The sequence below is a fragment of the Falco naumanni genome, chromosome 3, assembly GCF_017639655.2.
Source record: "Falco naumanni isolate bFalNau1 chromosome 3, bFalNau1.pat, whole genome shotgun sequence".
NCBI classification, from domain to species: Eukaryota; Metazoa; Chordata; class Aves; order Falconiformes; family Falconidae; genus Falco; species Falco naumanni.
The window spans coordinates 25005989-25028995 of record NC_054056.1 but is presented as its reverse complement, the minus strand read 5'-3'; the positions used below and the strand labels follow the sequence as shown (position 1 = coordinate 25028995).

General features: G+C 40.2%; 1 protein-coding gene across 5 annotated transcripts; it reads right to left on the bottom strand.

The window, feature by feature from the left end:
- Window positions 1-1280: 1280 nt before the first annotated feature.
- On the bottom strand, window positions 1281-21734 carry LOC121084733 (TBC1 domain family member 7-like). Of its 5 annotated transcripts, none has more exons than XM_040586603.1 (9): window positions 21646-21734; window positions 19664-19839; window positions 19091-19211; window positions 18291-18371; window positions 14447-14634; window positions 12022-12159; window positions 10159-10304; window positions 2374-2503; window positions 1281-1556 (listed from the first exon to the last, which is right to left on the bottom strand). In XM_040586603.1, exons 3-9 carry the CDS (start codon window positions 19200-19202, stop codon window positions 1470-1472), a joined length of 882 nt encoding a protein of 293 aa, XP_040442537.1. In that variant the 5' UTR covers window positions 19203-19211; window positions 19664-19839; window positions 21646-21734; the 3' UTR covers window positions 1281-1469. The 5 variants fall into 5 exon arrangements, with proteins under 5 accessions (XP_040442537.1, XP_040442540.1, XP_040442538.1 ...); XM_040586606.1 differs by having other exon boundaries at window positions 21642-21707; XM_040586604.1 differs by having other exon boundaries at window positions 19664-19869; window positions 21646-21673.
- Window positions 21735-23007: the final 1273 nt, after the last annotated feature.

Here is a 23007-nt window from a genome sequence, read left to right as displayed (position 1 = left end):
AATAAGCTGTGCAGCCTGAGGGGAAAATGTTCAAAGGGGTCACCTCTCAGACTGTACCCCTGGCCGTTATTTGAAAAAATTGTGCACAGCATGTTACAGAATGCAGTGCTGCGAGTCACAGAATGTCTGTGCTCTCTCCTACCCACGTTACCCAGCTCTCACGCCTGTGCTAGGAAAACAAGCTCCTCTCTGAACTGAAAGGATTACACTCCAGTGCAGGCACGGCAATGGCTTCCAAAGCAGACGCAACCCGGCGTTTTTCTGAACTGGGCAAACCCGAGGCATTTCAGGAACACTAACGGCAGCATCTCAGAATCCAGCACAGACAATCCACCCAGGTTTTCAGAAGTAACCTGAACTGAGCCCCAAGCTCGTGTGTTGGAAGGTAAATCTGACCTAGTTTAAAACAAAAGTAACGGTTCTAAAGCATTTAAAGTCTGAGTGCAAGCTAAACACATTCTTTCAAGCGTGATGAGCATACTTGGCACTTGGCATACTAAGCATCAATTCGAGTCAAATAACAGCTAAGCAACACGTTTATATACAATTCCCTGGTTTATGCAAGGTGTAGGAATAGAATTTTACACTTTTACAAGAAAAAGATTAGTTCTCCAACAAATCTCTATCTATGGCTGATCACTCTACTTTTACTTACATCATGAATTATACTTATGTATTACATTTATTTTGAAATCTAAACCAAACAAGAATCCAATTACAACAACCCTGAGCCAAGCATTCAGAGGCGTTGTTTATTACTGGCCTGTAATTATGAATTATATTGACTTGGCCCACTGAGTTACATTTTTGGGTAAGACAGATCCACCTTTCTACAGCATCTTCCACAAAGAACAAAGAAGGAGGTACAGCCATAGAGAGCTGTCTGACAGATAAAAATAATGTTTTAAGACACTTGGGAAACATATGTCACCCTGGTCACTGTGATGTCCTGTACCTCAAGCCTGTGATGCCTCTTCCTGAAAATTTACAGTGTTAATATGAGTACATCTACATTTCTTGTAAAGGCTTGCTTGTTCACCGAAGAGCTCCAGCAGACTAACATTTAGAAAATTCACCTTAAAACCACCTCCAAGTAGTAACCAGCTATATCAAGAATAAGATGGCATACAAAAACATTTTTCAATTACAAGTAAGTCTATTTACCCTGCTGCAAGAGTTAGATTCACTTCCCCAAAAGCCAGTGAGCTCACTCTACTCTCAATACTGTTGCTGGCTGGCCAAGAAATGCTCTGGACATGATTACACCACCACTAGGTATCTTCATTCCATCTGTATTTATTGAAAAATATTTACATATCGATCACTATGCTATTAGCTGCTTTAATAGCATCTTTACACAGAAGAGATAATTAAGTATATCACACTAGGATGAGGAAAGAGTAGTAAAATGCCTTTTCAAATGTCCTTTTTTTTTTTTTCCCCCAAGCTGTCAAAAGCGAAGAAAGTTCTCAGACTGAGTGTGCTGGAGTCCCACAGTGTGTGCGCCACAGATCAACAGCTTTGCTGACAATAGCATCAGTGTTATCTTGAGGAATCTACAAAAGATCAGGGCAAGATGCCTTGTCAGAGCACTTTGACTGTTTTGTTTAAAATAAAGATTTAAAATTTCCAGTTCAGATATTCTCTTTATAGAAAAGAAAACAAAACTAGAATCCCATCTCCCTGCCCTACAATCCCACCATCCCTCAGTCCGACACAGACCATATTACTGCCAGGCTGACAAAGGCTTTTATTTATGGAACAGTTAAGATGACTGCCCAGGCATCTCAACACTTCACACATCCCTAATCCGACATCAGGCAGAAATCATCCCAGCCATCCAGGACCACAAAGGCACCTAGTTTAACTAACCTAGGTTGTACTGGGATCCTACAACCCTGCTGCGATGCTCGTAACTATTCATACAAGAAAAGTTCAGGGTCAGGTTCATAACCCCAACCTTACATCAACAGAAAACATACCTGGAGGCTATAGATTCACACTCAGGCAAAGAGCAAAAAAGGTGCCAGAAACCAACCCTCTAAGGAGCTTCCAGAAAAATTCAGCTAACCTCATCTGCAGTTAATTTCACAGAAGAACCCTTGAGTACCACAAGGAATAGTGTCAAATCTGTACAAACATAGATAACACATTCCCCAAAGCCTAAAAATCATTTCATTCTATGAAAACGTCACCTCCTGATAGAAAAAACTATTATTCTTGTCCCTGCATGTTCTCTCTTCACCTTGGTACTACTATTCTCAGTAAGTAATGTAATAGTATCTTACGGTATGTTTGCAACAGGCAAATGACTAAGGCTGAAACACTTCTATAAACCATATGAGGTAATGCGAAGCACAATAGAATACTTACATTTTCCAAAAACTGTGTGATCTTTTCTGCAGTATTCAGTGCTATTATCTTCATTTTAAAGGTTAATAATATCTCCACAGCAACAAAAACGAGAATCTTGCAGGACCCACTGATCACTTTGTCCCAAACTCTAAAAAAAAAAAAGAAAAAGAAAAGGAAACTGTAAACATTATTGTAGTGCTTACCTGCTCATTTATCTGCTAGAACAGCCTTCACACGATCACCTTTTTTTTCCAGATTATTTTCCTGAGTAACAGAAATGTACCGAATTATTCAGGTCAAGGTAAATAAAAGACATTATGAACTCCTAAATCTGTACAGAGCAAGGTGACGGTAAGCAGTAATGCATTGATATGGTGTATTTTTTTTAGAAATTGAACTGTTTACAAGGTCAAACACAACAAGCAAATCTTTTTCTAATAGCCTGAACTGTAACAACTAATCTACAGTGTATGATAAAGGTGAGAATTTTTCCTAGTACAGAAAAGGAAACAAACTTTATTAGGCATGTCTAATAAAGACACTCTTCAAATGGTTAAGTAGCTGAAAATTCAAAAGGATATTAAACTCCTACATGTCAAGAAGCTACATATTCCAGGTCATTGCTGTTATGAGATGCAAATATGATATATCAGCAGGATGTAATCCATGATGTGTAAATTAGGCACAAGGAAAAACTATTAAACGCCTTTCAATCCATCCCACTGTGCACAGACCCTCGCAGAATTACCCAAGCATGAAACTGTACCTGGGCCTCACATTTTTAACAAAACCTGAAGGCCAGGCCTCCAAAGGCTGCAAGTACTTTAACAACAGAACTCTGATGAATATTAAAAGGGATCCTCACTACTCAAACAGCCTGCAACGATTTGAAATCATCCTTCATCCAGTAGCTCTATCTCAAGCCCAACTCAACAGACTCGGGATGAAAGATTATCCAAAACCAGTGTGAAACCATCTGTCAGATGACAGCTTTTATGGGCTTGCATTATTTTTAGTTCTTGAATTTCAAGAGTTGTATCAGAAAGACTTTCTGAGGATTACTGTTCTTGCTCCTTCTGGACACTTGTTAAAAAGTTTTTCTCCTTCCAAATAAAAACATGGAGGACAAAGATCACATACTATCCTCCATAATCGCTGAATACAGTAACACCAACTGGAAAGCGGCTGCAGCCCACCTGTAAACTTGGGGGTGTGGGTGTGCTCCTTCCAAAGACAACCCAACTCTTATGTCACCTTCTCTCTCAGAACTTGCCTTTCAGCCTGGAGTGCCAGGAGAACACAACACAGGCAAAAAGTGAACTTTTGACACCCGAATTGAAGAGTGGATGTCACACCTTTAAACAAAGAGTCGAGAAGTGAGAGTCCAACAAGGAACCATCAAGATGATGAAGGGACTGGAGCCTCTCCTCTGAGGAGAGACTGAGAGAGCTGGAACTGCTCAGCCTGCAGAAGAGAAGGCTCCGGGGGGAATCTCAATGCATATAAACACCTGAAGGGAGAGTGCGAAAATGATGGAGCCAGGCTCTTTTCAGTGGTGCCCAGTGACAGGACCAGAGGCAATGGGCACAAACTGAAACACAGGAGGTTCCCTCTGAACACCCGGAAGCACTTTTTCCACTGTGCAAGTGACCGAGCACTGGCTCAGGTTGCCCAGAAAGGCGGCAGAATCTCCCCCCTTGGAGACATTCCAAAGTCCAGAGCAGCTTGCTCCAGGGGACCCTGCTTGAGCAGAGCGATTAGTTGGACCAGATGACCTCCACAGGTCCCTGCCAGTCTCAATCTTCCTGTGATGTTCTGTGAAAAGATTTTTTAACTCCTAAGGTAGAATGCTTGTCACTATTATACACAGTGCTTATTTTTCACACTGGGACTCTGGTCAATTCTTTGTCAGTTTCTTAACCTTCTATTCACATAACTCTTTTGATACTGTTTCCACAACCCCTCCATTCATCAAAAAACACAGACTAGAATTCAACTTACAATGAAAAAATGAGGAAAAGAATATATAAAATCTCCATGACTATTCTTAAAAAAGAAGGAAACAAAAACCTCGCATGGACAGATGGGAAAAAAGGCACTGCCAAATTCTTTCCCCTGTGTAATTTAGTTTTAATTCCCTGCCTTGCTATGATTAAAAAATTAATATAATTCCCATATGGGCAGGAATAATAAGTAATCCAAGATGAAAATCTTACTGCTTGCTTTGTGGTTCAAGCACCCCAGGTCAAGTGATCACTGTAATTACCACACTGATGTTGAAGTCAGGTCTAGAAGCTTTAAGCAAGGCTATGCAAAAACTGAGATCACACTCCGCTTCCACACTGTACAGGTCATCCCTGTTGATTTATAATGCTTTTTTCCTTCACAAACCTATCTGTTTAGAACGCAAGAACAGCTCCCCATGTGTCTCATGGGCATCAGAACTGTAATTACATGTGACAAGATACCGAAAGTATCAGACCTGAAAAACAGGAAAGAATTGTTAAAGTTCCTATTAAAGCTCATGTTAATTTGGAAACAAATTTAGTAATCCAAATGTAAAATACCCAGTCTTCTTTCATCATTATACTTACAAGTCTCCTGACTGTAGTCTCCATAATTAAAGTACAGTAGGTTCCATTTCATGCTCAGAAAACACTCTAATGTTTTCCTGCATTATTTAGACTGATTCCAGAACAAATGTTTTAACAATGGCAAAACAGATCAGTATCTAAATCAACAGTGTCTACCACGTTTTGGAAGAGGATGGATCCAGCATCCAGCAAAGGGGATGAGATGTCAGCACTAACCAGCTGTGTCTCCTGCAGTATTTTTCCCCTTAACATTTCCAGCTATTGTTACTCTCAACACAACTCCACCAGCAACAGGGGAATGACTGTGTGACACAGCAATAAACAGACCAGCACTCAGCACCTTGCCTATACCAGCTGAGCCAGGAACAGCAACACGAAACCATGTCAGAAAGGCATTTACTTAGAATAGAAAAAAACCCACAGCAGTTTCAAGGGAATATGTACCTTGATGATTCTGCTCTAATATAGCAGCCTTTACACACTGTATATCTATCGATGATAACATATGTATTCTACTTTCATTTTTTAAGTAACAGCAAACACTGAAGATCAAGTATACTGTCGCAACATCGCAGCTTTTTACCTGGTTTTTGATACTCCTAGAGATGGGAAAAGTACAACAGAAATGTCATGCAACTCTGCCTACAGCCCTACTCAGGAATGCTGAAAAAGATTGAAAAAGAAAAGTATACACTAAATCCATTCTGGGTTTTCTAATTACCATCCTCTGTATTCAATTAAACACAGGAGCACTCTTACAGCTGTTTCTTGAACAGTGAAGCAGTAACAACAACAAGGAAAAATAAAAAGAAACAGGAAGCTATGAAGGTAAAGAGCATGCCAGGATTATGCAAATTAAGTCATTTACTTTTCACTGAGCTTTTTCAGTAGACAAGATGCAGCTTACTCTGTGTGCGCCTATGTGTGAAGGCATGGCATTCTCAAGGCAGTTTCTGAGGTTCCTCAGCCACTACAGTGCTGCAGTATACAAAAAGCATCACAGCATTGCTGTTCTCTCTCCTGAAATGTTATCATTAATCTCACAATTTATCTCTCCAAGCTGCAGGGTAAACACGCTCAACTTTATTCCCTGGTTCTGGTTTTCCAGTCCTCCAGGCCAGAGATACATCAAGAGAACCAGTGCTTGCTGCTCTTGTCTGCACTTCTGGGTGTCCTTCCAGTGGTAACTGGGCATGGATGGCCGTGACAAGGCTCGCAGAAATCTCATCCTGATATCACATCGGGATCTTGTGCTCATCTCTTTCCAGAGCTGGGAAGCAGCAAAATTACTTAGGCAAAGGCAAACCAAGTGAAGTTTCTCTATAGTAGTAACCCACATGCACATTCTTATGCCCTCTCACTCCACAGTAAATTGAAGGCCTTTTTCATATTTCTGTTGTTTCTACTAACAAATTACTTGTATTTTTAAGACTAGCGTAGTTTATGCAGGACACGGAGATCACAGATGCAAAATTATAGAAGCCATACACTAATACACAAGGTAGTGCCAGTTTGAAAGGTAGCCATAAGATTTCAGGAGAACTACGAACACTTTGTCCTCAACAAGTTCCCAGAGGCTAACAACCTAACGCCACCCCATCAGCTATTACATTCCTGCTAAAGCAAGTCTTCACTGCACAATACGTTAGTCACGGGCATGATACATGACTGGCAACATTAGGCCATAAAAAAATGCCTGGCTTATTCACAGTTATATTTGCAAAGCTGTGCTACTTCTGTTGTGGCTGGATCACCTGGGGTGACAGTGCTGGAATAAACTGGCAGCCAAAGTGCCATTTTGCCTGTAGAGCTGAATCCACAAAGGGGACACCAAGTTTCAAGAGCAGGGCTCTCCAGCTGGGCCGCACAGCATCAGGTGACACACAAAGCCCTGAGGACACAGTGCCTTTGAGGCAGACGGTCTGCTCCCCTCTTTTACCAACCTGGCACCTTTAAGAAGCCAGTTAAGAAGCCTGTTACATACTATGTCAAGTGTATTAGAGCAAGCAAAGGCACTGCATAAGCTCAAAGGAAAAGTTTCTACATGAAACCTGTCTATACACATTTTCCAAGTCCATTTAAACTGACGCATAAATGTTACGTATGGTATAACTAAAAGCGTGCTATAAAACTGTATGGATACTGAATAACAACGCCTGTCAGGAGTAAAGCTGGTATTATGCAACTTCATGTCATCATTACTGGATAAAATTCCTGCATAACATACAGAAATCTTTTACACCTTAGAGAAAAAAAGAAAACCATGAAATTTAGATTTAGCTGCCTGGCAGAGAAGACTGCAATTTATAGAAAGCAAACAACCTCTCTAAGAAATACAGTGCTAAATCCTAAGTTAAACTAAATCACAAAAGACTGAGCTCTGATCATCTCTCACTTGACAAAAATGTAAGTAAAACTCACAGAAGAATTGGAGACTTGTTTTCAATTCTCAGCAGTTCCAACACAGCCATTTGGATACATTTCAGATAAGCATTCAAGCTTCTAGATTCTAATCCAAACTGAATCTCCAAGCATTAATTAAGTTCATCTGTCACATGCTACACATGAAGTATGTTATTTCCTCAGCAAATGAAGCCATTCTGATTACAACTGAATAATTTAGAAACCTAAACTGGCAAGAAAAAGTGCACTTTTATCATGTTCCCACAAGAACTGTTGGGAAAAGGGATTGCCGTGCCATCAGAAGTACCAACACCGAAATTTGGTTTTACTCCAGTGATTCAAAAAGCCAGTATTTTGACCTTTTCCACGGAGGAAAGAAAAGTATTTAAAAAAATTCAGATCGTTGAAATATTCTATTTAAGTAAGGTAAAACATTATATGAGAATGCTGAACAGTACACTAGATAAAATATTTTACATAAATGAACTGATTCAAAATGGTAGAAGTTTGAAACTAAAGATCCTGACAAGAAGAAATATTAAATCAAAATTCTTCATCTAGATTTTTTTCTTTTGCACTATCAAAATGACACAGCTCCATAAAACGTTCAATTTTCAACAGAAATTAAAATAAAACACCTGAACGTTCCAGCAGCAAAACTGCTTTGATGCATATTCCTCTTTCAGGTCTAGTTCTCAGCCACAAGACCTAGTAGCAAAATTAAATCACATAAGCTGTAAATAAAAATATCTCCTAGAAGACATGCAAAGAGGTTCCAAATGCAGTAATTTGCAAAGGCTATTTCAGATCACAGAAGCCTACAGGAAAAAAAAGGCCTGAAGAGACTGGCAAGTCCCAGGTAGAGCAGTCACTTTTCCTGACAGTAGTTTAAGTCGTAAAGCATCAAGTCTCATACAGAAAACGCACAATGAAACAAGGTCAGTCATTACCTACTGGAAGTAAATCTATAAAAGCAAATGTGAAATACAAATGCAGGCAAACCATATGCGTTCAATTGCTTTTAAGGATATAACAAACATTTTTTACATGCTTACATAGTACCAGTAGCCATAAAAATAGTAAAAGCTTTTAAGCACCACATCACGCACAGAGGTGACTATTTTGGAGCCTTAGAGGTGCTTAACAAGAAGAACTTGCCATCTGACAATTACCGTGCTGCCCACAGCATAACACCTAAAGGTTTACTAACAAATCCTTCAGGTTTGCTTCAAAAAACTTTGTCTCAGACATACTCCTTGCCAGCTGTAAAACTTACAGAACCTCAAAGACCATGGTACAACAAGACTAGAAAGCATGATTTCTAATCTTAGAGCTTGGTCCCTAAAACCCCCTTATTTTCCTAAGGGCAGAGAAAATATTTTTTACAACAGCTGTTTCCCACTTTCCTTCATGAAATGCTAAGTTCCAGATGAACAAGCAAGACTGCATTCACTGTTCAGATTATGATGAACTTTACGACCATAAAGCATTCTCTACAGAGTATTTCACACCACACTAGATTTCTACACTAGTCACTGAAGTCCTGCAGGTGCTGAAGTACAACTCCCTTTGAACCTCATTACTTCTCCAAGCTTCCAGGCAGCTGAAAATGAAACCATTGTTTCCTTTGTGCCACCTCCAGCTCTGCATTAACAAGAGCTGCTAATAGCTGAAAGGATCTGCTTCTCTACATCTAGCTTGAATTTTCTGCTTTCCAGGAGTTCTCAGAACTAAAATCATACAAGCTTCATTTCAAAAGCCCTTCAGTGAAGTGTCATGCACATAATTTTCTCCTTATGTAAGCCAGACAATCTATTTATAACTGGAGAATCCTAATATAATGTGCTATTTCATTAACTCTGAAATACTCAACCTGCTCTAGTACTTTTTAAAATAAACACTGTCATGATTTAACCCCAGCCAGCAACTAAGCGCCACACTCGCTCCCCCCTGCAGTGGGATGGGAGAAGAATTGGAAGGGTAACATGGGTTGAAATAACAACAGTGTAATAATTAAAAGGAAATAATAATAGGTTTTTTAAAATTCTAAGGAAAAGAGGGAAACAAAAATTAACAGAGAGGAAAATAAGACCCAAGAAAGACAAGTGATGCTAACGATAACGATTGCTCACCACCAACCGATCCCCAGCGAGTCCCTGAGCAGCAGCCCCCCTCCGCCAAACCTCCACCCACCCCAGAATACCCCTTTGGTCAGTTGGGGTCAGCTGTCCTACCCGTGTCCCCTCCCAACTTTTTCTGCAACCTCCTCAACGGTGGGGTGGTGGGAGGAGCAGAAAAGGCTTTGGCTTTGTAAGCACTGCTCAGCAGTAACTACAACACCCCTGCGCTGTCAACACTGTCTTCAGCACAAATCCAAAACATAGCCCCATACTAGCCACTGTGAAGAAAATTAACTCTATCCCAGCCAAAACCAGCACACAATCCCAAAAATCTTCTTCGTCTAATGATAATACAGTATTATAATCACTCCCTAAGCAATGATTTTCATTAAAAAGCCTGAAAACTGACTACAATTCAGCTACCTATCACTAAGAGGGGATTCTGAGTTTTAAATCCTAGGAGGCATTAAGTGTCTACCAGCATCAGACGCTGTATTTAACTCCATTCTTTTTTAATTTCAATGCAAGAAATGGTCACACAGACTTGCATCAGTAACAAGTGAAATCAAATCAAATTTTATCATTTTCAAGTCAACAATATATTCATAATCTTACAGATAAGTAAAGTCTTTGCCTGCTAAAATTACCATGTAATTACAAACAGAAAGCAAAAAAAGAGAACTTGCCTCTGTAAACTGGACTCAGGTAAACAGCCTGCAAAGCACTTTTTAAACCAGAGATCGTAAGGGAGTTTGCTCATTGCAGCACACGCTTTCAGATGCATCAGAAGTCTGTTATCTTCTATGTTCAAATACTGCTCCAGAATTTTTGGCTGAGGAAGGAATGAAAAGAATTTATATAACTCACATCAAAGTACCTTTCATAGTTAACACACACTGTAAGACAAGAAATGTCTTAAAAATTCAATTGGTATAAAATAACATGTTAAAATAATGAACTTGCATTGTTTTAATGAAAAACATGTTTCAAAATACAAGTATTGCTGATTTTTGCAATTAGCTAATTAAGTACTTAACTAAACAACCAACCTCAGGTTCCTTAAATTGCTGACTACTAGCAGAACTTCGAAAATATGCAGTATTCCCTAATGCAAGGAGGCGTTTGAGAGCTTAAGGCAAGGCAGAGATTAAATGTGCACTAATTACTGCTACCTTCATAAGTAAAATTGAGTTTCATTCACTTCAAACCTAATCGCCTTAGCACACACAAAAAAAGTATCTACACACAATGCAACAAAACCCAGAAAATCAATTCTGAAAGTAAATCCCTGTGCAACATATTAAAAGTTGGACATTGATTTCTTGTTTAAAAATCCAAGGTATTTAAAAGCATAAACACATGCATAATTATCCACAAAAATGTGGATAATTCTCATTTTGTTTAAATTCTAATTTAACACAATATGCATTTTCATAAATTCAGGTGCACCTTTATGCTTTTTGTCATAATTAGGTAAAAAGCTCAGCTTCAGCTGTCAAAGGGAGAAAACGCTTCCTTTGACCATATTCTAACATCCAAGAGTCTTGGTACAATGTTCATATTACAACAAAAACTCTGGGAAGGAGACACTTGGCACTGTGCAGTGAGAGCATGTACTTGCTTTAAAAATGCTCCTCTGTCCTTTGAAAGGAATTACAGAAATTGGCATAGCTGAATGTATCACCTCCAGCAACAGCAGGTAGTTTTAAAAAGTATTTCTTAGCTCCAAAATAACAACAAAGGACATGCATAATTTTCTGCAATGAATTTTCATCCAGTGATTGCTTGTGCACAGGTACTCCGATACTTTTATCAGTGGCTATTGTTAACTGAAAGTTTCTTATCTGTTAAGGCTATTTGAAGTACTATAAAAATTGCAAAAACTTTTGTAAGTATGCATTTTCTTTACAATCAAATTTTTATTTTATAAACCAGTAAGACAGAAGTTCAAAATTAATATTCCAGGAGAGAATTTAAATGATCAGTGCCAAAAGAACTCTACTCCACTTTTTATTATAACTTAATTTGCAACATACTGTTTTTCTGAAGATGTAGTACCCTGCTCCATTTATAAAGGAAAACAAGTGTGCTTCGTCTGTCATCCGATGAGCAGCATATAGATGCCTGAGATGCAGCCTTAAGTAGCAGCACACATACATCAAGATGTTCTTAACTTTGTGACATTTAATTGTTCAAAATAAAGAAAATTCTTAAGCAACCGATTAGTGAGAAACATAATTAAACTAGACACAATGTGAGCTTAAGATAACCTAAAAAGAAAATAAGATGCAATTAATCGAAAACTACCACATAGCAAACAAAATTTCTAATGTTATGTTGGAAAAAGTGTCCTACAGGACAGCACGATTACAACACAAAAAGCACTCGCCCCATTTTCTCAAAACCGTTGGTGGAACACAATCCAAGGCTGTCACCTGTGTTGTCTCCACATACTCCAGCGCTCCAGTTGTCTCCATATACTAAATGCTTTCCATGACTGGCCCTCCTCACCATAAAAAAAAAAAAAAAAAGGTAGTGTTTTTCCTTACCAGTTGTTGTAATGAATCTTTGTGTTTGCTGTTCAGCTGATTCACAAAGCAACTGACAAGCCAATAGCATTCTATAGGATCTTCCACCATTTCCTCCATTGCTTTAGCAATAGCAAGAAACACTTCATCTTCAGGTTCCTGGAAAACAAAGCCAAAAATAGTGACCTACATGGAAGTACTGGACTACTTGATTTAAATTATTCTTATATTCCTTTTACCCGCTATTTGGAAGAACAAACTGGAATCAAGGTACACAAAGAGCTGTTCTGACATTCATAAATAAAACATCGGGCAGTAGCTGCATTATGGTGACAGATACTTATTAAAGCAGAACGAGTAAGACTTGTCTTGCTTTTAAAACCAGAACATACAACAGGAGTTGGGAATATCTCTGATTCAAAGTTCTCGAATGACATATTACATTCTAACACGGTAGTGACGATCCTAGTTTATACCCCACGTTTTTACATTGCACAGCAGCAGAACTTTACATCCTATTCCTTGCTAAAGTCCAAACAGTCCCCTCAAACACCTTTGTCGTGGATGTTAGTTATTGAAAAAAATAATGCAGCCATGAGCTGTAGCCTACCTTCAAATTACAGAAGATCATTTGGTTTGAGATAAACATCTTCCTAGAGACAAGTAAGTATCTTTTCCAGGTGATGAGTCTCTTATTCCCCACAGTACATGACCAAAAGCATATGACGCGCACACCATCATCTTTGCTCCTGAGGATATACTCTCCTAACCTAAGTGTCAGCATGGCTAAACCACAGTTAGTGGTATGAATGCACATGGGGTAGATAAACCAGCTAGACCTCACGCCACAGCTGGCTCAGAAAGTGTCTAAACTGGGAAGATGCACAAGGAAAGGTTCTGTATTTGCCCTGTTTAAGTATTGCCTTACACAGGCAATAGTGACTACGCCAGCGGCAGAGTAACAAGCCAGATACACATACCCACCCGTCTGATCTACTGTAACCATTAGTAGCAGAAAGCTATAGTATCACAGATTACAACTCATGCAAAATGTGTGGACAGCCTAAATACTACTGGGCTATGCCTCTGCCACACAACTACTGCAATACACGCATATCTCTACTTAAACTCTCTGCTTTCAGACGCACAAAAGATGTAGCAGACTTCTGCGATTTGTGACTCAAACATTTAAAAATATTTAGACCAATCCCACATCATCTGCCTCCACAATAAAACATCTGCATTACTATCAAGCGGTAACCTCCTATAAGTTTAAGGGGACAGTTACTGCACTGAAAGTAGGCTGGCATAATGAGAACAACTGCTTTCTGCAGCAGAAGAAACATTAAGTTGCAGGACTAATAACTGTGGATCTGCTGAACACCCTCTCCATGAAACCCCGCCACAGCACTGAGAGCAGTTAGCGCTCTGGGATGCACTGACAAAACACTTGCTCAGAAAGTAACACTGCTCTAGAAGGGATGAATTTTCAGCCCACTGGGTGACATGCCAAGATCAAGGAAATTTCTCTACGGGAAACTCACAGGGTTGGGTGGCCACATTTCTAGGCAATGGTAAGGGCTCAAAAACACTCTCTCCTCCAACAAGGAAATGCTGTATATAATCCTCCTGTCCAAAATGTTACTGACATTTCCACATTAACCTTTTTTTGATTTTTAACTTTAAGTTCTTATGACAAATTTTATTATTACAGATGAAAAATAACAAAGTAAGCTGGGCTAGAGTGAACATGGGCAAATTAACATTAAATACATGATAAAATCCACTTCAGAAAGTCCCATGGCTCCTTTCATCACCTCCTCTTTCTAAGGCTTATACCTAAGATCCACACATTGTTTTTATCATCACCCTATAGACTTTATCATCAAAACAGAGACTCATTTACCCATATGTGAGTACACTGTGAACTGCAGAGTACACGCATTACCTGACAGAAGCCTTGATCAGTTCAGCCTAACAGAAAAAAAAAGAGGCCAGTACAATTAAAGTTCAGATTTAAAAACAAAGAATTTAAATATATGATGTAATTTGCAATAAATCGCTGCTTCTACTGGCTCTGAATTATCCTTGTTCCAGGACATTTAGGAATCTGTGAGCTCCGATAAGATTATGTCATTTTCATTTCAGTGCTATGAAGAATGTGAAGTGGACTAGAGTACAAAAGGCTTGAAGCCTAGCAGGCAAAATACACAGAACAGATTTTAGGGCATAAAATCTTACATAAGCACTTAGGGGAAGAAAAAAAAGGAAAAGCACTTTGATTAAAATCCCCTATTTTATACCAGCACTTCTCTGTCTTCCATTCACCTTACTTTGCCTATCTGCGTGCATTTCTGCAGCTACTTGCAGTTCAGTTTCTCTCAGGTTTATAGTTTGAAGTTAAATAAGATACTGTATTTAAAAGACTGTTAAAATGACAACTGACCAATGGAAAAGCCAAGTTTCGAGGCAATTTTCCTGATTCCAGTTGATGTATGCGGAGGAAAACATCTACCTGTGGGGTAGAATCATTAATAAAACGAATTACACGAAGAGCATGGTGTATATCCCAGTACTGCTCCTTCCGGTACTTCATCACCAAAGCGTGAGATTCATGGTGAGGAGGAATAATTCCTAAAACAAAATTTAAAAAGCAAAACAGAAAAAAAAAAAAAGATAAACAACTGTAAAGAGAAACATCAGAGCATTCAAACTCCCTTCCTAAGACACCTGCCTAAATTCAGCTTCTACAACTCCAGCCTACAGAAATGTAGGACCTGGCATGGAAGTTTGTTTATGAGCACAGTAAAAAAAACACAGGGAGAAAATTCTACAAAACTGGAAATCAACGGATCAACAAAGCACTTCAGCATTGTATTTATAAAAATAAATTGTATATGTTAACTGAGCATAGGCAAAATCTACCCCTAGACTATTGTTTCTCAAGCTGTTCTACAAGGTTTTAAGCAAATGTATGCGAACTCTTGTATATCTCATCAGTGTGCTGATAAGAAATGTCATCGCTGAGACAGATGACAAATAATGTTATCGGTTTATTCTCCATCTCCAACACAACTTCTTTATTTTTAAATTCTGAATCTTTATTATTCCTTGTTTATACATACCTGTAGTTTTTAACACAGTAGTAGTTGCATATTTGTGCCCAGTTTACATTTTTTTAAAATCAAAACGGATGCAAGAATCATTTTTATATACATTAGCCATTCACATTCTCGAATTCTACACTTTGTCTGAGATGACCAGAGAATAAATACATGCACTTAACTAATGCAGATACTCTACATTCCAGTATTATTTACTGTTATATCTCTGCCAGAAAATTCTTTACTCACTGTATCATAGATTAATCCTCTCTAAAACAACATTCCGAAGTAATATCAATCACATAGAATGAACCACTTACAGATTAAAACTTAAGAATACCACCCAAATGCTTTGCAAGGTAAAGTTTTTTATTTTCTTCACACAACACTAGTATTTTTCCTAGTTTCCTAGGAGGAAAAATGAAAAAGGAGGAAAAAAAAGTATCTAAGTAGAGAGGCAGAGAAATTAAATGTTTTCCATCTCCAAAAGAGATGCTCTGCATTTCACATAATCCCTCCCCTCACTCAAGACTCAATCTTGCCATGCACTGATATTCGTAACAGAACTGTCATAGGCTTCAACAGAAATAAATCTTACACACACCAAGGCAAAAAAAATGCCACTTCTATATCACTAGCAGAGCAGGATTTTTCCCATTGTAGAAATAACAACAAAGTATTCTTCAAAAATCAGTTCTGGAACAAGCTACCTGCTGCTTTTATCTTCCATTTAAAGAAAAAAATATTCCTGCCAAGGGTTAAACTACAAAATGGCTGAGTTTTAATAACAAGCACATCAGACAGCAAATTATCTTTTATTTTCCAGCTGCAAACCTGTCTGTGTTGCAAAAGCTGGGACAGAGCAAGACATGTTTCACGTTGTGCAAAACCAGAGCCAACATCATGACATACATACTGCCAACTGCTTTCCTCAAATACAGAAGACAACCTTTGGCAGATAGAAAAGCAGCTTAAACACCACAGGGATGTCTACAAACCTTCCTTAGTCATACCTGAGCAGCAAGTTAACAGAGACATCGCTGATACACCACGTAACCTGGGACAGCACTGAGCCCTGCTATGTGTCTGAGATAATTTTGCTGACAGGATAGAATCCCTTCTGTTAAACTATGAACATTATTTAGAGGAAATGTAGCACTTCCCACCAGAACCAGTCTGGGCTGTTGTTTCAATCATTTAAGGAGAGAGATTTTGCACTGCCCTTCTGAATACAAGCTCTGAGCGGTAACACTGAGATGCAGCGAAAGAAAAGTCCTTGTACTTCGGTTCACCCAAAGAGCACACATGACAGCACGCGTACTTGAAATAAATCACTCTGGGTTTAAAATACAAAATCCTTTAAAAAAATCAATATAATTTTCCATACAGTTAACTCAGAAGGCATTTTGTGTTATTATATGATTCACAAATTATCCTATCTAAAACAAAGATAGACCACTGGTTCTGCAGTGAGCTACAAGTTTGCCAAGAGACTGTATTTTGCTATTATACTTGTGGCTGAAGGACTTTACACTGAGTCACTACTTGTCCAAACCTCCTACACTATATTTCCTACTACTAAAATTTTAAAAGTATGCTGACTACTTCACTAGGGCCCAGGGTACAAGAATCCTTTTCATCCTAGAATTAGTATTCTAACGGCAGATGCTTTTATCAAGCAGAATTACTCTGTTAGGTCAATGATCAATGCCAAGAACTCCAAGTTTTATAATTAGATCTTGCAACTTCTGCTCACTATTCATTTACTACCTCTCCCTAAAAAAGGCTTATAAATCCAAATAATCAGGAATGTGAAGCCACAATTTTTAAACTGTAGAAAACTGGAGGGGGGGAAAAAAGAAGAAAAAAATTAAAAGGTTGTTCAAAAATTAGCTAAAGCTTTCTAAAACATTATTTCAGACTCCGGGCACTGCAGTGGAACATAAGAGACCAAGAAGGGAAACAGAAGACATTAACATTGTTAAGATCCCAGCACAGCCTAAGATAAACATCTTAAACTAGAGAAAAAATGGTTTGTAAAAATACTTATTCTGAGGCAGGAGTCACCAATCTTCCTGACTCTGAATCACATGCCAAAATCTTCATACAAGAGATACACATGGGATCTATACCACATATTCCATAGAGCCAAAGGACAAAGAAGTAGTAAGACAGTTCACAGACAGCAAGAGACAGCAGCTTCCAAGCCAATCTGCAGACTGATGCTGCTGGTCTCTCCCTGATGAAACGTTTCAGGTATCGGCACCCTTCCTGCCAGCACAACCCTGGTAATACAAGACTGAGCACAGGAGCCACAGTCAAGCTATTCAAAAACGGCACAATGCTCCACCGCCAACAGTATGATACGTAAATCACCTTTCTGTTCCAGAGATTCAGTCAATGTACCTTCACACTCAGTCTGGCAGTGTTTCTCTACATGCAGCAACTCTGAGGGAAATTCTCCAGGTACTTTGTAAGGGTCAGAACTCCTGGACCTTCCACAACCCCTCCTGTCTGCAAGTGACATGACCTTGCACAACACACTTGACCAGATACTGCAAAGTCCTCCGTAGTTTTGAATTAGTAATCTGACTAATGCACTCAAGGAAAATAGAATCTATTCATGGGGGTTTTATGAATTCTGGGGATACCGTAATTTGTCTCTGGTCTCATAAGTTCTTCAGTGGCAAATAAAATTTAAATCTAGGAGCAGAACCAGAAGAAACTAAGATTTTGTAGAACACAAAGCTTCTTTTTAGAAAAAACATCCATTCCGTACCTTGTCCAGTTTTTTTTAAGTTTAACCACAGCTTTACATCAACTTAACTGTCTCTTCTTTTAGGAAAAGAACTGAATATCTTACCAGATATCAGTGGCTCATTATAAGCCACCTTTCAAATCCACTTTGTAACACTATGCAAGTAAATTTATGAAGTACAGAAACACATTCTTCTAGGTACACTTCAGCTAAAGTTCTCAAAAGCTATGCATGGAATATTATTTTATTATTGCTATTGTGCACCCTAGGTGGATACAAAAATAGGCTAAATGATAATGTATCAGTAGGCATGGTAGTACAGAATAATCCATGTCATTAATTCTCTAAAGAAAAAAAAAGAAACACCAAAGAAAAAAATTCACTTTCCTACATGCTCATTTCTAGAGGATCACAGATGTAATTCATACCTAAAAGGACTTTCCACACCAGTATACGATACATAGATGGAAGAGGAAACCTCTGACTAAATGTGCAGAGCTTCTCAATATCTGTAGAAGAATAAAGGGGGGAAAAAACAGGTAAATTTAAATATTATTATAAATAGGTTTTGAGTCTCTGATCTATCCAACTACAACAAATCCTTAGCTGCAGATAGCAATCCCCATTTACATCACGTATTATCAAACACTTTCACCACTTCAATTGAGAATAGAACGTGCCCTACGAACTTCAAAAATTTTGAAAAACAGGTATGTTAGCTTGATTTACAATAAAACTACCCTACATTTCACCAGGAAGAAACTGTACCATTTTTATAGACATTCTGTAAATCATTTTGCTATGTCAAAACTTTGTTGAAGGGATAAATAACATTTCTCTTTCTGTTCTGTTGGAAATGTGGCACTCCTCAGGGACCAACAGCAATAACATCATCATCATTGTTTTGAGGTTAGATGGAATTAACAGCATGAGACAATGTATTTTCAGATTAAAATTGCTTTCATTAAAAAACTTTTAGTTTCTTAGGCACAGAGAATGAGAGATAAAAAAAAAAAGAAACAAGCAATGACACAAATCTTTTAACAGTTTTAAAAATCAGACTTTCAGATCGTTAAAACTCAAAGGACTGCCAGTAATAACTGAGAGATTAATGCTAAAAGATGCAGAGCTTACATGAGTACTAAGCACTGCAGATAAATATTTTCTATTATTCCCTCCCCAGCCCCAAATCACCAAAGTAATAGAGGAAACAGCAAAATCAACTTGCCCAGACGGTCATCTTTTAACAGAATTTCCAGTGATTTCTTTTCTTCAACTCCACGAAACCCCACTTTTTCATAATATACTGAGCGGAAGTTTCTCTGAGAGTCGTCAGCCATGATTGATTCCTTTTGGAGAAACAGTAATTCCACTTACGATTTACAAGAATACATTCCTACTGGGTTAAGGTCAATTATTTTTGTACACTGATAAAAGCTGACTGCCTATGTCTCTATAGTATTAATAAACCCTAAAGAATATGCAGATCTTCCAAGATTTTTTCGTCATATGCTAACACCAACAATCATAAACATAACTGAATCTAAATAAGGTCTAAATATATCCGGTTTCCAAACAAAACACAGGGATTTTTGAAAATTTTCTATTCCTGTAGTAAATAACATTACTTTTCAAAATGTTAAAGAAAAATGCTGGAGAGATACAGTCTTTTATGTGGCATCATGTACTTCAAAAACAATATAAAAAATACTGTTAAGAAGTGACAAAATTCTGGCTGCAGAAACCCTATTCAAGTACAACTGTTACCCAGGTAAGTAAAATCATCAGGTTTCATACTCACCAGACAAGGTAACCAGAAGCAAGAACAAACCAACTTTGGCCTCAGTAGCACAGAGGGGACGGGATAAGAATAAGGCTAGGTACGTAGGGTTGTTCTGAAGTTGCAGATTTGATTTAAACATTCAGGTTGTTATCAGGTGCTGTAACAGCCAGGGTCTTGAGCTTGTTATTCCAGTACTAAAAAGAAATAATTGTCTCATCCCTATACTGCAAATAATGGTAAAATGCAGTGAGTACTCTTGTGTTTTGTAACAAACGTAACTGACATTTCAATTCAGTTCAACCTTCTAAATACCAATTCCCCCTCCTCTCCTGGCTTGCAAATATGAGAAAGTTCAGTTTTGTTAAAACAATCTTAACTTTTACACCCAGTGAGAGCAGCCAAATGTGCAGAAAAATAACTTGTTTAAAGTGAGGAGCAATGGGTGCCTGATGCATTGAAAAGCTTTTCTAGTCAAATTCTTCTTTTCCTTGCTGACCCAAAATACCCATCAGGAGCAAAGCATTTGCAGATATAAACAAAGGCAGATATAAAAGCATCTGCAGATATAAACAAGACAGTTTTGCAAAGAATGCACATATTTAAACTTGTATATCCACTAGGCCTACTTGCATTTCAAATTAAGTCCCTTTTTAGTGCTTTGTAGGATCAGGGCCAAGATCAGGCAGAAAATGATAAAGCAGCAAAGGACCAAATTAATGCTTCCTGAGATAGGTCAAATACTATCTCAAAACCAGAGAAAAAACTTTTCTATTACTTGCAAGTCATTCCAGTTGTGCACTATCTTTATGAAAATGACTGTGACATTCACATACTGTGCATTTAAGGGTCCAGTGATCAGTGTTTACTACTTACATTGCAGCCACGTCTAGAAGCAAACTTACGATGCTACAGACGCACAACTACATTTAAAATATCTGACATTTTTAAAAACTGAATTTACTATGTGCTACTTAGAAAATATTTAGTCCAGACTATGTGAAGAAAGCTGACAGCAGAGTCACAGATCAGGAACAATAAATATAATTTGAAAAATAACACCAAGATCTCTAGGAAAAAAAAATGCTATTTTAATAATTTTAAACTATCACTATACCAGCAGTACATTTTATTTAGTCAGTGGAAAAAAAGAAGAAATACTGTTTCCTCCCTCCTTCTCTCCAAAATCAGGATACGTATTTTCACATTAGGCAAACAACCGATGTTCCCAATCTTTACACGCATCATTAATAAACTGAAAGAAGGAAGGGGGGAAATAGATCCCTTGGGGAAAAATAGATCCCGAGCCAGCTCACTGGCAGTGTTCTGTACAAAAAGAATACAATTAAATCATCCTGCCTTCAAAGATTCAAAGATAAAAGGCATTTTCAGCCTTACTAGCACTTTTCATTATATTATTATATTTCACACTAGGTGAGCTTAACAACAGCAAGGCAATGTAAATATTTAGTAAGGAGCCAGAGGTGCTGGCAAGCCCCTTCTGCCCTGCACAGGCCCAGCCCCACTGCAGGCCACGCCACGCCCGGCAGTAGCCCCGGCTGGCCCGGCGGTAGCCCCCCGCGGTAGCCCTGGCCTCCCCGCCCCGGCCGGCACATGGGCCCCTACGCCGTTCCGGGCCTTGGCGGTACCGCACCGGGTCTCTGTCACATTTCCACAGGTAAACACGGCTGCATTGGGCACAGGACCGTGTGTCCCGTCCCCCCCGAACATCGAGCGGCAAGCAGCCGGCCACCCCTCTGCTCGCACCCCCCCCCTCCTGCGGGCCAGGCGGGGCAGAGGCAGGGCACCCCTCACACAGCCCCGCCGCGGGACGGGCTGAAGGACTGAGAGGACCAGCGCGGCAAGGGGCCGTGCCACCGCCACCCCGAGAGCTAGGGCCCTGCGGAAGGGCGGGGGCTCGGGAAAGGGGACGAGAGCGGGGCCGGTATCAGGCCCCCCCCGCCCGCAGCACCGCGACCCCCCCCGCCCCCCGCAGCACCTACTGCAGGCGGGCGCGGCCCATCAGACGCGGCCCTACGGCGCGGGCGCGGGCTCGGGCGCGTGCGCAGGCCCCGCCCCGGCGCCGGGCGACCCTGTGGCACTGCCGGGGGGCGGGGCTTCTGGCGAGCGGCCGGGCCGCGCGCGCAACGGGCGGGGCGGGCGCGAGGGAGCGGTGCCGTCCCTCTCACAGCAGGGGCGCGCGCTGGGGGCTGGCCCGCCGCCCCGGTGCCTCACCCGCCCCGGTGGCCCATCCGCCCCGGTGCCCGCCCCGGTGCCTCACCCGCCCAGTGCCCCAGCCGCCCCGGTCGCTCTCCCTCTCACCCCTCACGCCAAGCCGCCCCCCCGCCTTGCTCATCGCAGCGTTTCGTGGGGCAGCGGCGGGTGCGCTGGGCGCTGCGGGGAGGCGGCAGGTCTCTGTGCAGCTGGCTGGAGCTGACGCCAGAGCTCGGGGCGCTTGGGCAGAACAGGCCGGGCCCGGTATGGAATTACGCAGAGCAGTGATCCAGAAAGCACGGTGCTGTGCAAGGCCTGCCGATTACGCTTGATAGTAAGGGAATAACTCTCCCTTAACGCTGAGGCCATGAGGAACAGCAAAGCATGGAATTACAGGCTCACTTAGGTTGGAAAAAACCTTTGAGATCATCAAGTCCAACCATTAACCCAGCGCTGCCAAGTCCACCGATAAACCCTGTCCCTAAGCACCACATTAGGTGTTTTGTAAACACCTCCAGGGCAGGTGATTCCACCACCTCCCTGGCAGCCTGTTCCAGAGCTCGACCACCCTTTCTGTGAAGAAATTTTTCCTGATACCCAATCTAAGCCTCCCCTGGCACAACCTGAGGCCGTGCCTGCACCGTATTATTTACTATAATTGGTATGCTCAGCATTTTGGCCCATCCACTGTGATATCTAGGGACATTTTACTTAGAATAATCTCTAGGAAACTAAGTGCATTCTCCAGACCCAAGATTCACTCTTGACACACGTGAACAAAGTACTGGATGCTAAAACTCCCACCCCTCCAAACAGATAACAGACCTAGGTTCACTGCTGGAAGCCAACGCTCAAAAATCAACCCGTGCTACCAAAACCATGGAACATCAAGCTAACGGTGTGGGGGGGTTTGTAGTTGGTGGTGATGTTTTTATTCAGATCTCTCAGATCTTGCCAGCCTTTAACTGTCCAACTGCAAAGGTGAGGCAGCTGCTTTTAGTAGGAGCTGAGTTTTCAGCTCGTGGCCCCTTTCCAGCAACAGAAACTTGAACGAGATCATCAAAGACCTGAGTTAGCAACACCAAGATTTCAAAGTGCTAGAGCCCTCTAAGACACCTTCTTAGCTTAAGTGGCCTATTTTCAAATGCGCA